Genomic DNA, 13,155 nt, shown 5'->3' with positions numbered 1-13,155 from the left:
CGCTCGCAAAACCAAGTTCCATAACTGATATGCATCATGGAGAGAAGGAAGGCGGTCTGCACGCGACCCTACTGCGACGCGCGGGGTTCAGGCATCCGGGGCGCGGGCCGTGCCTGAATGTCTTGTGCGCGTGCCAAGTCGTCAAGGATCTCGTCGCGGGGAAGTTGTCGTCGACACATCCTCCACTTCACTCTCTCTCTTCCTCGACAGTCCCCGCTCGCTCCAAAGCCGGCATGCCCAACTAACATGTCCCCCGGCTACCCCTCAGAGAGCTCCTCGGCGACGCGGCTGTCGTCTTCCTCGCCGCCGGCGAGCCTGCGCGCGCTCGAGCTCGAGCAGGGCCCCGCGACCGGCTCTCCGCTCGCCCTCCGCCGAACGGCGACGTTACAGTCCATCTCCGGCTTTGAGTTCGAGCACGCCCTCCTCCCGCTCAGCTTGAGCGGCGATGAGCCGCAACACGATGGCGAGCACAAGCATGTCGGTCTCCTTCATGGTGAGTTGTCGGGATAGATGAGATAGCTGACAGCCAGGCATGGCCCTCGTGGTTGGCATGCAGGTCGGAAGCGGCATCTTCTCATCCCCCGGTGTCGTCGTAGCGAGTGTCGGCAGTGTTGGCGCGAGTCTTTTGGTATGGCTAGTGTCCGGCGCGCTGGCATGGACGGGCGCCAGTTCATTCGCCGAGCTTGGCTGTGCGATACCCCTGTCGGGCGGTGCACAGGCGTATCTTGCGTACTCGGTGAGTCTACAGCACAGCGCATGTCGGTGCTGCTTTCAGCTGTGCATGCCCATCTCTCGAGCTGACCGCAGTTCGGACCCATGGCGTCTTACCTATTCACGTGGAGCGCAGTGTCTGCGCTCAAGCCAGGTTCGGCGGCGATTATCGCGCTCATTTTCGGCGAGTATGTGAACCGGATGATCTGGCATGCGTTCTGGGCCGACGGATCGCCTCCCGAATGGACGTTCAAGGTGACTGCTGTCTTCGCGATCATTGCGATCAGCGGTCTGAACTTGATTTCACCATCTTCGGGAACCCACTCTCAGGTTGTGTTCACGGCAGTCAAGATCGGCGCTCTGCTCTTCGTCGCCATCCTTGGCCTACTGCAACTCGTCCGCAACGGCCCGGGACCCGCGTTTCAGGGCGATGTGTTCGCGGGTTCCTCGAGTTCGCTTTCTAGCTACGCAATCGCGCTCTACTCTGGTCTCTGGGCGTTCGACGGCTGGGACCAGTGCTCCTTCGTTGCTGGCGAGATGACGAATCCGACACGAGACCTTCCTCTCGGTCTGCACCTCAGCATGACGATTGTTGTATCGCTCTTTCTCGCTGCGAACGTCGCGTACTTCATTGCGCTCGACCCTGGCGTCGTGGCCGCGAGCAATACCGTTGCTCTCGACTTCGGACGCGCCACAATCGGCCCCATCGGCGCCGCCGTCTTCTCGGCCCTCGTCGCCATCTCGTGCTTCGGCGCCTTGAACGGGAGCTTCTACACAAGTAAGTCTCCTCAGTTAACTATTTCTGTGTTCCGAACTGACATCCAGCCGCTCGCCTCATCTTCGCAGCCGGAAGGGACCACTTCCTCCCGTCGGTATTCTCGCGCGTCGACCCGAAACGCAAGACGCCCGACAACGCGCTCTTCCTGAACGCAGGACTGACAGTGCTGTACGTTGTCTTTGGCGGCGGCTTCCGGAGTGAGTATTGGCTGATGAGCTCCCATGCTTCAGCTGACCCGCAGCACTTCTCAACTTCTTCTCTGTTACGAGCTGGACATGGTACCTGACCACGGTCATTGGACTGCTCTACCTGCGCGTGAAGGAGCCGCACCTCGAGCGGCCGTACAAGACGTGGATCACGACACCGATCACCTTCTGCATTGTGAGTGCGGCTTCTTTGCCTCCAACTGAGCTGCGAGGGTTTTCGTGAAGCTGACCGCAGGTTGCAATGTTCCTGCTCCTGATGCCGATATTCGCCGCGCCATGGGAAGCGCTGGCCGCGTTCCGTGAGTCTGCAGCTGCTCAGCGGGGACCAAGAGCTAATGGCAGTGTTCATGGGCGTCGGCGTGCCGATGTACTATTTGACGGCGCACTCGCGCGCGGCCAAGGTCGGGTCGGCGTACGTTGATCCCGGGGCCGTCGCAGGCGGCACTTCGGGCTTCAAGGCGACCGCGAGAAGTGAGTACAAAGCTTGAGTCTAGCTGTATTCTCGAAGTCATAGCTGACATGCAGCGGCTTGGACGACGTTCGTCGAGGACGTCAGCGGCATTATGCCAGCGCGATTGCGGACACTGCTCCGGCTTCGGCCAGCACACCAGGCGTACTCGGAGGTGCAGTATGGTATGCTCGAGGACCACGAGATGTCCGAGCGCGATAGGCGGTAGCACGAGGTCTCTGCCTCAGGGATTCAGTAATGACATGATACGAAATAGCATAGATGCAATCATTGGCATAGTTTCTGAGCAGTAGTTCTTTCGCGCTCTCCGAAGCATCAACGAGAGTTTCTATCTGCCCTACTAACTGCTCGTCGCCCCCATCCCTTGGCTCAGAGACGTTCACTGCCAACTCCCACAGACTGCAACGGAGGGGCGCACTATCACGTGACTCGCCACCCACCTCCACCTCCACCTTCACTCTCCATGTCCGCGCCGCTTCTGCGCTTGTCTCACTCAACGGTCAGATTGTGCTTCCTCTCATTGTCTTCCCCCGCGCTGCGCATCACACACACGCGTCCCTCAAAAGATAGAGCGCTGCTCACTGCCGGGTTCGAACCGGCGATCTCCACAGTGCGCTTTGCATGCCTTCGAGAGGCAGCAGCGTGAATGTGGCGAGTTCACCGCTTCTCTAAGCGAGCCCTACTCAAACTGAGACTTTGCGGGTGGTGCGCCCCCAGAGGGGTTAGGTACTGTTGTTTCTGATCTTATGCATGCAGCTGGTACCTACAAGTGCACTGCATACACTTCAGTCACCTCTCCGTCCTCATACCCACAACATCGATCCACCGAGAACTTCCGGACAAACAATGACGATGTCAGAATGTCGTAAAGCAGGCGCATTCGGCACGCCTTGCACGGAATTGAACAGCTGTGCCCTGCCAACGGCTGATCGTTACAGTGAGACTCCCTCTCTAACAGCAGTCACCGAGAACCGCAACCGCTGTCTTCAGCCCGGAGAACCCCTGCCCCAACATCACAACCGAACAGGGGCGCTCCCAATTGAGTACGCTTGCCCATGTTCAGGCGTTGTACAAGATGATGCATTGTGGGATCTCTATTATGTGTGCGAATACATGCAGTCTACTCCACCTCCATGACCTCGTTTCCGAACAGACCCCCGTCCATCTCACTGATAGTGTAGTCGAGGAGGTAGCTCTCTTGGACGAGGCGGTCGACACGGCCCATGTGGCGCTCCGAGTACGGGATGAGGCCGTCAAGGAGCTCACGCATGGAGATAGTGGGCGCCGTGGCCTTCTTAGCCTTCTGCTTGACCTCGGCGTCGGGGTCCTCGTCGTCCATGTCCTCATCCTCGTCCTCGTCCTTCTTCTCCGGCTTGGTCGCAGCCTCGAACGCGGCCATGATTTCATCGGGCGTCTTGAGCCTGAAGATGGCGTGGAGGAGCGCCTGCGCGACGGGACTCGTCTTCGCCGACGCGTTCCAATCACGCACATGCTTGAGGAGACGCACGAGGTCGAGCGACGGCAGCGTCCGGATCACCTGGTCAATCTCGGGCACGCCGCAGCCGTCGTCGTCGCCAAGCTCCCTCTCGGTGTTCTCGGCGCCAAGCAGGACGGTGCGGAACAGGTGCAGAAGACGGCCGGGCTGGCTCATCGCCAGCGCAAGCAGGATGGCACGTCGGTAGTCCTTGACGGCGACGTAGTTATTGAAGTCCTGCTCGGACTGGACCTGGGCAATAAGGGCCTCGTTCTTCTCGGCCTGCTCGGCCTCGGTCGAGTCCTCCCAGAACGTCGCGACCGAGTCGCTTCCCGCCGAAACGATTGTCGACTCGTCCGGGCTGATGGCAAGCGCCCACACCTTGTCCTCGTGGTTGTCCAGCGTCGCCGCGCACTCCTCGTCCTTAATGTTCCAGATCTTGACGAGACCGTCACCGGCGGCCGAAACGAGCTGCATGCCCTGCGTCATGAAGTCGACGCGGAGGACGGAGTTCGTGTGTCCCTCAAACGTCTTGAGACACGTGAAGTCGTCCAGGCTCCAGAGCTTGATCGTCCTGTCCGCAGCGCCGGAAGCGACGATACGGTCCGTTCGCGAGAAACGCACGCTCCAAACACCTCGGCGGTGGCCCTTGCACGTGCCGATGTGCCGGACTGAGCCGGCGGGGTCGACCTCGAAGAGCTTGACGAGCTTGTCCTGCGATCCAGAGGCGAGGAAACGGTCGTTCGGCGCAAGGTCGAGCGAGTTTATGTCCTTGTCTGCGACGTGGAGCGTGGCCATTGAGCGCGCGAGCACGGGCTCCTCCTCGTCCCCTGTCACGCCGGACAGATCCCACATCTTTACGGTACGGTCCTGCGACGCCGTGAACAGGAACGGAGCGCCCTTGCGCGACATCGCCAACGCGCCGACCGCCTCGGCGTGACCCTCGCATACGGCGACACAGTGCCATCCTCCCTCGCGTGGCGCCCACACGCGCGCCGTCCGGTCCTTCGAACCCGTGACCAGCCATCGTCCATCAGCCGACTTGTCGAGACATAACACCATGTCCCGGTGTCCCGAGAGAAGGCGGGCGTCGAACGTCGCAGTCGAGTATATCCTCACGAGAGCCGAGTTGGTCGCAAGCGCGAGGTGCGTGGCCTCTCCCTCATCAGTGGTCAGGTAGGCCGCATCGACAATGTCGTCATTGAATCCGACAATCTGGCGCGTCGTTGCACGAGTCGCGATGGAGTGGAAGATGATGTTCTGGTCCGCGTGCACGCTAACCAGGCTGCCGGAAGATCGGTCGTAGAGCACCGAAACGACGCCCTGCTGCTCGTCCTCCTCGCCAACGACCTCGTCCACACCCTCGACACCCTTCATGACGCCAACCTCGGTCGCCTTCAGGGTGTCCCACAGCTTGACGTTGCCCCCGTCTCCAGCAGTGTAGGTGATGAGCCGCCCGCCCTCCTCCTGGTCGAGGAGACCGCACGCCTCGACCTGCTCATTGACGAGAATCGTCTCAATAACGTTCGGCTTCTTCCGCATGTCCCAAACAAGCACGACCTTGTCTCGTCCACCGGTGATGGCGATCTTGCCGTCGGCGCTGACGGCAATACCGCGCACAGTGCTCACGTGCCCGTCGAGCGTCGCCTTCGCCTTGCCTGTTCCGCTAGCGCGCGCCGAAGCATCCCGCAGGTCGAACACGCGCACCTTCGTGTCTACGCTGCCGGTCCAGAGCTCCATGCGCTGCTGTCCCTCACTTTCTGGGAACGAGAAGTAGAGCGCTGACACGGGGCCACCGTGTCCGCGGAAGATGTGCGTGACGTAGCCGCCGGCCAGATCCCAGACCTTGACGACACCATCACTCGATCCCGTAGCCAGGAGCGCATTGTCGGGAGACACGGCGGAGACAAGGATCGGAGCGTTCGAAGCCTTCGGCAGAGCGCGCACGTACTGAAGCGTTATCGGCTTCGCCTCAACCTCTTCGGGTAGCGGGTAGTAGCGGATCGTATTCGACTGGTGGCAGGTGATGAGCGTCGGGGGAGAGGTGTGGTACGAGAGCGCGAGCGACGTGATATCAGTCGTGTCCTGGGGTCAGCTACGTAGACGTATGAAAGCTCACTCCTTTGACTTTGGCGACTCCCCGTCCTGTCCGGACCTCAGTCACAAGCACCTCCTCGCCCATGGTAGAGATGAGCCACTCGCCATCGCGCGTCAACAGCACCGGGCCACCGGTGTACAGCGGCCGAATCGAAGTTGGTGATGCTCGGAAGCTGCCGTCAGCTAAGACCTCTCCATCCAGCTATTACTCACCTCGTTTTGAGCTCGCGCTTGTTGCCGTTCATGTCGATTGATGTGGAGAACTCGTAAATATGCGGCTCGATCGGCAATGACTTCGAACTTTCTCGGTTACCAGGGGGGCTCGAACAAAATCTTCCCACTACGACATTACCAGGTGATTAAGGAGATAAGAGATCCGTAATGGGTGAATAGACGCCTCTCTGTAATGCGAGGGCTAATCACCGTGCCTGGATCGTGCGCGGCGACGACCGTGACAAGGTGAGCATCGTGTCGGGTGCCATGTTGCAACCCCCAACTCACCATGTTCGCCGCAGCGTCGAGCCTCTTTGGCAAGTCCTCGACTCTTTCGGCGTACACTCTCAAATCCGCCGGACCGTCGCCGAACGCATCGTCGACGAATGTTGCCGGCCGCGGCTCGCCCGCTCCGGGCGGCCCGGCAGGGAAGACGTTCAATGTCGGGCTTTGGAAGGTCATTCCCGCGACGCACAAGACCACTGGTAAGGACGTCAGCGTGTGGGTTCTCGAAAAGCGGGTGCTTGATGGCCTGCGTGCTGGAGGGCGTGATTTCGCCATTGAGCAGCTCAAGAAGGAGGTCAGTTAAGTCTTCAGCGGATGTGCAACTGACGTCAGGCGACGGCGCTGTCGAGGCTGCGACACCCCGACATCCTACACATGGTCGAGCCGCTGGAGGAGACGCGATCGGAGCTCACTTTTGTCACGGAAACAGTGACTTCGTCGCTTGGCAACCTTCTCGCGGCCGCTAAGAGCGGAAAAGGCGGGCGCGATGGAGAGGTCGACCTGGACGAGGTGGAGATTCAGAAGGGCACGCTGCAGATCGCGAAGGGTCTCGCTTTCATTCACACCCAGGCGAAGAGCGTGCACCTCAATCTGAACCCGGACGCAATCCTTGTCAACGCCAAGGGTGACTGGAAGCTCTCGGGCCTGAACTTCATCACGCCGCTGCAACGTCCGGACGGCAGTGCGTCCAAGTATGAGTTCCCCGAGGTCGACCCCCGCATGCCGCCCCAGGTCCAGTGGAAGTTCGACTATCTTGGTAAGCTACGATTTGCTCGTTCTAGCTGACGTTAGCGCCCGAGTACGCCCTTGACTCGCAGCTCACGCCGGCGAATGACCTGTACGCTCTCGGATGCGTGCTGTACGCCGTGCACATGGGTGGACGACCACCGTTCTCGAACCGCGGGTCCATGCAGAGCTTGCGAGAGAACGCGGAAGGAGCACTTGCGAGGAACGAGTATGCGCGAGGTGTCAAATGGGACCGTGCAAGCAACGAGCTGAAAGGTGAGTGCCTTCTGTTGCGCAGGGCTGACGGCAGATCTCCTGCCGCGACTGTTGACGCGACGGCCTAACGGGCGTATCTCGTTATCGTCGCTTACGACGCACCCGTTCTTCTCTTCGCTCGCCATCTCGACGCTCAACTTCCTCGACCCGACGACATTCGCTTCCAAGCCGAGAGAGGAGAAGGCGACGTTCTTGCGCGGACTTGTGCGCGTGCTCCCCACGTTCTCTGACCGGCTGAAGAAGGGCAAGATTCTTTTGTCGTTGCTCGAGGAGATGAAGGACCCGTATCTCCTGCCCTTCTTGCTGCCGAACGTGTTCGAGATTTCGAAGACGCTGAACAAAGAGGAGTTCGCCCAGGTGCTTCCTAAGCTGCAGCCACTGTTCGCCATGAAGGATCCTCCACAGAACATGCTCAGTAAGCTACCTTTAATTGCTGTGGCTAACCTCAGCTCTGCTCGACAACTTGTCACTGTTCGAGGAAAAAACAAACCCGCAGACGTTCCGCGAAAACGTCATGCCGCTCATCTACAACTCGCTGGAATCAGAGCACCTTCCCGTTCAGGAACGAGTACTGAAATCGGTCCCGCATCTGACGGAGGTGCTCGACTATGGCACAGTTCAGAATATCCTGCTGGTCAAGGTTGCTGTGAGTTCAGGGCCACCGCGTTCAAACTGACATCAGCTTCTGTTCACTCGAACACGTATCTTGTCCATCAAGGTGCAGACGCTTGAGTGTTTCCGAGCAATGGTTTCGACCCTCGACGCGACGACGCTCACCAGCAAGCTCGTGCCGCTGCTCGCTAAGATCAAGACGAAGGAGCCTGCGGTCACGATGGCTACGCTTTCGGTGCACGAAGCGATGGGACAGAAGGTGTCTCTTGACGCTATCGCGACACTGGTGCTTCCACAGCTCTGGGCCATGGCGATGGGACCTCGTAAGCTTTCTGACTGCGAAGCCTAGCTGACTCCAGTGCTGAACACTGATCAGTTCGCCCGGTTCATGTCTGTCATTCAGACGCTTGGTGCTCGGGTAGAGCGAGAGCACTCGCAACATCTCCGAGAAGTCCGCAAGATGGAGGAGCAGACGGCGACGATGAACGTATCGAACGGCGACAACCCCTTCGACTTCAGCGGGCAGTCGCAAGAGGTCGACTTCGAAACGCTGGTCAAGGGCGGAACACCTTCCGCCAGCACGCCTGCCGCCGCGTCCACTGCCGATCCGTGGGATATGGACAACTGGGGTAACGATGACTTAGTGAGCTACCTCGATTTCCGCTGTCAGCTAATGACAGAACTCTATCCCTGGCTTCGGCGCGGCTCCGAAGGTATCGACACCAACGCTTGGTCGGCCGGCAATCAGCACTCAGTCGTCGTTCACGCGGAGCACGTCGCCGCCGCAGGGTAAGAGCCCGCGCGCGGGCTCGTCGCGTCTTGGTGCACGACAAGTGTCGTCGTCGTCCTTCAACAGCGCTGCGTTCGAGTCACCGAAGCCGTCTGCATTCCAAGCTCTGCAGCCTCAGTCCTCCACCCTGGCACCGTTGCAGCCGACGAGCTCGTCGCTGTCTACGCTGTCACCGACGCCGCAACGACCAGCACCCCAACCCGCCCAGCCAGCTTCCGCCTCCAGCGCGCCAAACTACAACATCTCGCTGCCTCCGATGAAGCCGAAGAGCCCGCCCGGCTTTGGAGCTCCGTTACAGCCGACACGCGGCATGTCTCCGAAGCCGTATCAGCCAATGCAGTCCATGCAGCCGATGCAGGCGCAGCCCGCCGCGTCCGCTGCTCCGCCAGGCTGGAGCAACGGCGTGATGCAGCCGACGGCTGCGCCGAAGCCGGCATGGAATGCGTCCCAGGCTGCAAGCACAGACTGGGGCGACTTCGACCCTCTCAAGTAGACGTAGTGCAGTGCGGTAGTGCCATACATGGATGTATTGTCATAGAGTACAAGTGTGATCATGCTGTGGTTTGTGTTTGCTCCGTTGTCTCCGCGTCAAGCACCTCCGTTGCCTCCGCCGCAACCTCAGGCGCTTCATCCCCGGTCGAAGCCTCCGTCACCTCCGTGACCTTCGCCGGCTCCTCATCGACAGCCTCTCTCTCGCCGACAACTGTGATTTTGTTACGCTCGCGCTCCCTCTCGTCCGCTTCGCCCGCGTAAGCTTCGACGCCTTGAAGGAAGTCGTTAGCAGCTAAGAAGCGGATGGCCTGCGTGAGCTGGCTAAGCGTGTTTTCAAGGGGGACCTCGAGCAGCTGTTTAGGTCAGTTACATATCCCCAGTCGGTCAACTCACGTCTCCAAGCATACTTCCGCGTGCGAAGAGATTCGGCTTCTTCTGCATCGGCTGGCGCGGGGGTGCCGGTTTCGGCGGGCCTACGGGCTTCTTCGCTTCGGAGGGGGCGGTCGAGGTGGCGGACTCGGGTCGCGTGTGCTCGAACCGACACTTGGCGCCGTGTCTGCACTTTCCAGTGCGGGCGAAGAACTTGCACACTGGCCGCGTCGGCTTGGGCTCTTCTTTCTTCTCCTCGGGCTGCTCATCCTCCGCATCCTCTTCATCTTCCTCGGCGTGCTTCGTTGGAAGTTCAGGCAGCTCCCCATCGACATCGCTGTCAGGATCCGAGTCGGAGTCAGACGAGTCACTCGAGGACGAGTCGCTGGAACTGTCGCTGGACAACTCGCTCGACGCAGTCTTGTGCGGCTCGACTGCGCCCACTCGTCCTCCTCTTCCCCTTCCCCGTCCGCGCTCCTGGCCCCTCCCTCGACCGCGCCCTCGTCCCCGATCAGTCGTAGTCCGCTCCGCAGGCCGCTCAACCGGTTCCCGTCCCCACTCCTCTGCAGCAATAGCAGGGTCCATTTTGCGCTTCTTGCGGGGGTTCTCGCCTCGCGCAATAGCTTCGGCATCTTCCTCGGCCTGGTGGTCAGCTTCAAATCACTCCCTTAAAAGCTCATCCCAGCGGGGGTACTCACCTTCTCCTTCGCCCTCTCCTTTGTCGGGAACTTCTTCTTCCTCTCCGCAATCCACTTGGCGACGTCTTCGTCCGTCTCGAGTCGAATGCCAGTTCCCGGAATCATGGGCGCGCGCCCGTTGCCTCCGCCCAACCTCCGCGCGGCCGCCTCCTCTTCCTCGCTGCGCTGGCCGGCCGGCGCAGGCGCGAAGGCGCTCCAGTCGATCTTGCCCGCTCGACTGTTGGGGTTGGCATGCGAAGCTTCGTGTGAAGCCATCTGGTCCCCGGGGCCGGCGAAGGAACACCCGGCGTGCGAGCAGTTGCGCCAGGCTTGCTGCTGCTGAGGATAGGCCGCGTACGCAGGGTACCCGCCAGAGGCATTGTATCCGCCAGCTCCGTAACCATAAGCACTGTAAGCGGGGTATCCGCCAGATGCGTTGTAGCCGTATCCCGGATACCCTCCTGCTGGGTTGTAACCTCCGCTCGCATTGTAACCCCCATATCCTCCAGAGGCCGGGTTGACATATCCGTAGTTGGCATTCGCGTTGGAAGTCGAGGACGAAGCCGCCGCCTGGCCAGAGTTGTTCCGCCGGTTCCCAGGTCGGGGAGGGAGGGGGTGCTGGTTCCTCCGCATGTCGTTGCGCTTTCGGTGTACTCCAGCTACCGATCGCACCAGAATATTGTTGTTGGCTCGAGCTGCGCGACGCTCAACTTTCCAAACGTCATGTCGTCACGTGACTCGCCACTCGAACGGAGATCATCCGGCTCCCGGCTTCCTCGGCGTGCCTGGAGGATGAAAGAGTTCGGAATCGGCCGTCGCAGACCCCGGCGAGCTTTGGTCCGGACATTTTGGCCACCACTTCTCATCCTTAGCGCAGCCCCAAACTCGAGATACGACATAATGGAAGCCCTGTCACGCCGCGAGGAGGAGGAGATTGAGACCGCCGCCAAGACCGAGGCGCTGAAGCTGTGCGATGATAACGTCCGAGGTGAGCTTTTCGGCAGTAGTGAGCTGACGGGCAGCGTTCGCTGAGTGCGCGAGCGGACGGACGTTCACGACGCCGTTCGTTTGTCGGGACGTCTTCAAGGCGATGAACGCTTGTGTTAAGGAGCAGTGAGTTGCCGTTTTTGCCCGCGGTCGTGTCTTCCTCGCCTTCCCTTCCCTCCATGCTTCCCTGTTCTTGCTTCAACCCCCTACCAAGTTTCCTCGTCTGCAAACACACACATGGTCAGACCGGGGGAAAGAGATGCGTAACCAAGAGGGAGAGAAGGGCTCCAGATAGAAGCTGCTGCAGTAAACACCTGTAAGCGAAGCTGACCCTACAGCATGCGGACAGAACGCATTGACGAGCTCAAGCTCGAGTACATCGCCCAACGCTCCGAGAAGGGCAAGCAGGCTGTCGAGGCGCTCCTCGCCGCGCGGAGGGAGAAGCTCCTCAAGATGGCCGGCCTGAAGGAGGTGCCCGTTCTTCAGGAGCAGAAGAGCGAGAAGATGGTCTAATCTGCCCTTCCTTCTTTGCCCCCAACTTGTTCTGTACTACTGTGAGTTTGCTTTCGGTCCGCGTTGAACTGACATCTCAGCCCCACTCGTAGACTGCATATTGCATTATAGACATCCTGAGTTATCTATGGACGTATCTCAGCCGCTTCAAAGCTACGAGTTCATGGCGGCCTCCTCGGCTGCGGCGTTCATCGCGGCTTCCTCGGCGTTCGCATTCATCGCCGCCTCCTCATCTACCGCATCGAGGTCCATGCCTTCCCCTCCCTCGGACTGACTAACGTCCGCACTACCAGCCGCGCCCTCCTTCATGGCCGCCTCGCGCTTTTCTCTCCGCTCCTTCTTCTTCTCCGTGTACTTGCGCTGCGGGATAACGGCCTCGAACGCCTTGGCCCAGTCCCCGAGCGTGTTGTACTGCAGCAGAATTGCGAACACCTGCTTGTCAGTTTCGGCTGCTGGGTGTCCGAACTCACCTGGTTCACAGTCAGGACCTTGCGTGTCGGCAGGTTCTCGATGTACTTTCCGATCGGCAGGCGTGCGGTGCGGATACCCATCTTCTCAGCCTTGTTCTGGCACAGCATCTTGTGTCGGTTGTGGTCGACGATGCCGCCGATAATGTAGATCTCCTCCGGGCTCAGTGTCTCGAGCTCCTCCTCGCTGTCCGCCGAGAGATAGACCAGCTGCCGCCCCTTGCTGAATCCTGGCGGCAGGTCTGAGCCGCATAGGAACGTTGTGCGGTCCTCCTCGTTGCACTCTTTCTCCTGCTTCTCTGCCGGCTCCTTGTCGTCCCCCTCCACGCTGAGAGCGGCCAGATCGGCCTGCACAGCGTCGATGTCCTCGGCACGGAAGTGCAGCCCGTCCCATTTCGTCCACTGGTGCTTGAGCATCTGGGCCCAGAGCCTCGGCGTCGACTCGGGGCTGAAACCCGTGAACAGCACGCTCGAGAAAGGTCGTGCAGCCGCGCGCGTATCCGAGTACACATACTGGATCTGCGACGCCATGGAGCGGAGCTCGGCGTCCAGCATGAGCTCGTCGAATTTGAGATCGATGACAATCGCACCCGGGTACGGCTCCGGCTTGTGTCGTCGCGCGCGTTTCAGCTGCAGCTTGTTCTCCATGATCTCGCGCTCCTTGGGCGACAGCGTGCCCGCCTCATAGCCCGCCTTCAGGTAGGCGTTGCGCTCCTTGCGCCGCTGGCGCTCCTCGGCACGCTTCTCGAGTCGTGTGGCTTCATAGTAGGCCTGAGTGTCAGCTAGAGGTAAACAGCCAGATAGCAGGACTCACCCGCTTCGCCATGCGCTTCTGCGCTTTCTTGGACAACGGCTGGCCGTCGGGACCGAGAGGGGTTGTCGAGGAAGACGCAACGGAGGAAGGACCGGCGGAGCTTTCGGCGACGGGGACATCGGTGGTGGGGGACTCCGTCACGGCCGAGGCCTCGGAGGCGGGAGCAGGGGCGTCTGAATTATCGTCGGCCATGGTTTCC

The 13,155-nt window shown here is 60.4% G+C and overlaps 6 protein-coding genes and 1 non-coding gene across 7 annotated transcripts; 3 read left to right on the top strand and 4 right to left on the bottom strand.

The window, feature by feature from the left end:
• Positions 1-246: 246 nt before the first annotated feature.
• On the top strand, positions 247-2,372 carry A1Q1_06466 (L-methionine porter; the record flags this gene model as incomplete). The annotated part of the gene is made up of 8 exons (XM_014321580.1): positions 247-493; positions 597-736; positions 808-1,489; positions 1,537-1,686; positions 1,731-1,870; positions 1,931-1,994; positions 2,038-2,166; positions 2,221-2,372. 8 exons carry the CDS (start codon positions 247-249, stop codon positions 2,370-2,372), a joined length of 1,704 nt encoding a protein of 567 aa, XP_014177055.1.
• A 367-nt stretch (positions 2,373-2,739) lies between these two features.
• A1Q1_t443 lies at positions 2,740-2,842 on the bottom strand. Its single transcript has one exon. It is a non-coding gene; the product is annotated as a tRNA-Val (tRNA).
• A 442-nt stretch (positions 2,843-3,284) lies between these two features.
• On the bottom strand, positions 3,285-5,980 carry A1Q1_06465 (uncharacterized protein; the record flags this gene model as incomplete). The annotated part of the gene is made up of 3 exons (XM_014321579.1): positions 3,285-5,651; positions 5,758-5,908; positions 5,949-5,980. 3 exons carry the CDS (start codon positions 5,978-5,980, stop codon positions 3,285-3,287), a joined length of 2,550 nt encoding a protein of 849 aa, XP_014177054.1.
• Positions 5,981-6,237: 257 nt separating this feature from the next.
• A1Q1_06464 (clathrin-coated vesicle protein) lies at positions 6,238-9,130 on the top strand (the record flags this gene model as incomplete). Its single annotated transcript, XM_014321578.1, has 6 exons — positions 6,238-6,528; positions 6,567-6,990; positions 7,258-7,881; positions 7,979-8,133; positions 8,197-8,490; positions 8,528-9,130. 6 exons carry the CDS (start codon positions 6,238-6,240, stop codon positions 9,128-9,130), a joined length of 2,391 nt encoding a protein of 796 aa, XP_014177053.1.
• A 58-nt stretch (positions 9,131-9,188) lies between these two features.
• Positions 9,189-10,808, bottom strand: A1Q1_06463 (uncharacterized protein; the record flags this gene model as incomplete). Its single annotated transcript, XM_014321577.1, has 3 exons — positions 9,189-9,482; positions 9,523-10,140; positions 10,197-10,808. 3 exons carry the CDS (start codon positions 10,806-10,808, stop codon positions 9,189-9,191), a joined length of 1,524 nt encoding a protein of 507 aa, XP_014177052.1.
• Positions 10,809-11,075: 267 nt separating this feature from the next.
• Positions 11,076-11,675, top strand: A1Q1_06462 (uncharacterized protein; the record flags this gene model as incomplete). The annotated part of the gene is made up of 2 exons (XM_014321576.1): positions 11,076-11,181; positions 11,512-11,675. The coding sequence occupies 2 exons, from the start codon at positions 11,076-11,078 to the stop codon at positions 11,673-11,675; spliced, it is 270 nt and encodes an 89-aa protein (XP_014177051.1).
• Positions 11,676-11,828: 153 nt separating this feature from the next.
• A1Q1_06461 (uncharacterized protein) lies at positions 11,829-13,148 on the bottom strand (the record flags this gene model as incomplete). Its single annotated transcript, XM_014321575.1, has 3 exons — positions 11,829-12,086; positions 12,146-12,913; positions 12,957-13,148. 3 exons carry the CDS (start codon positions 13,146-13,148, stop codon positions 11,829-11,831), a joined length of 1,218 nt encoding a protein of 405 aa, XP_014177050.1.
• Positions 13,149-13,155: the final 7 nt, after the last annotated feature.

This window comes from Trichosporon asahii (assembly GCF_000293215.1).
Source record: "Trichosporon asahii var. asahii CBS 2479 unplaced genomic scaffold scaffold00075, whole genome shotgun sequence".
NCBI lineage: Eukaryota > Fungi > Basidiomycota > Tremellomycetes > Trichosporonales > Trichosporonaceae > Trichosporon > Trichosporon asahii.
This window is presented reverse-complemented; position numbering and strand designations above follow the sequence as displayed.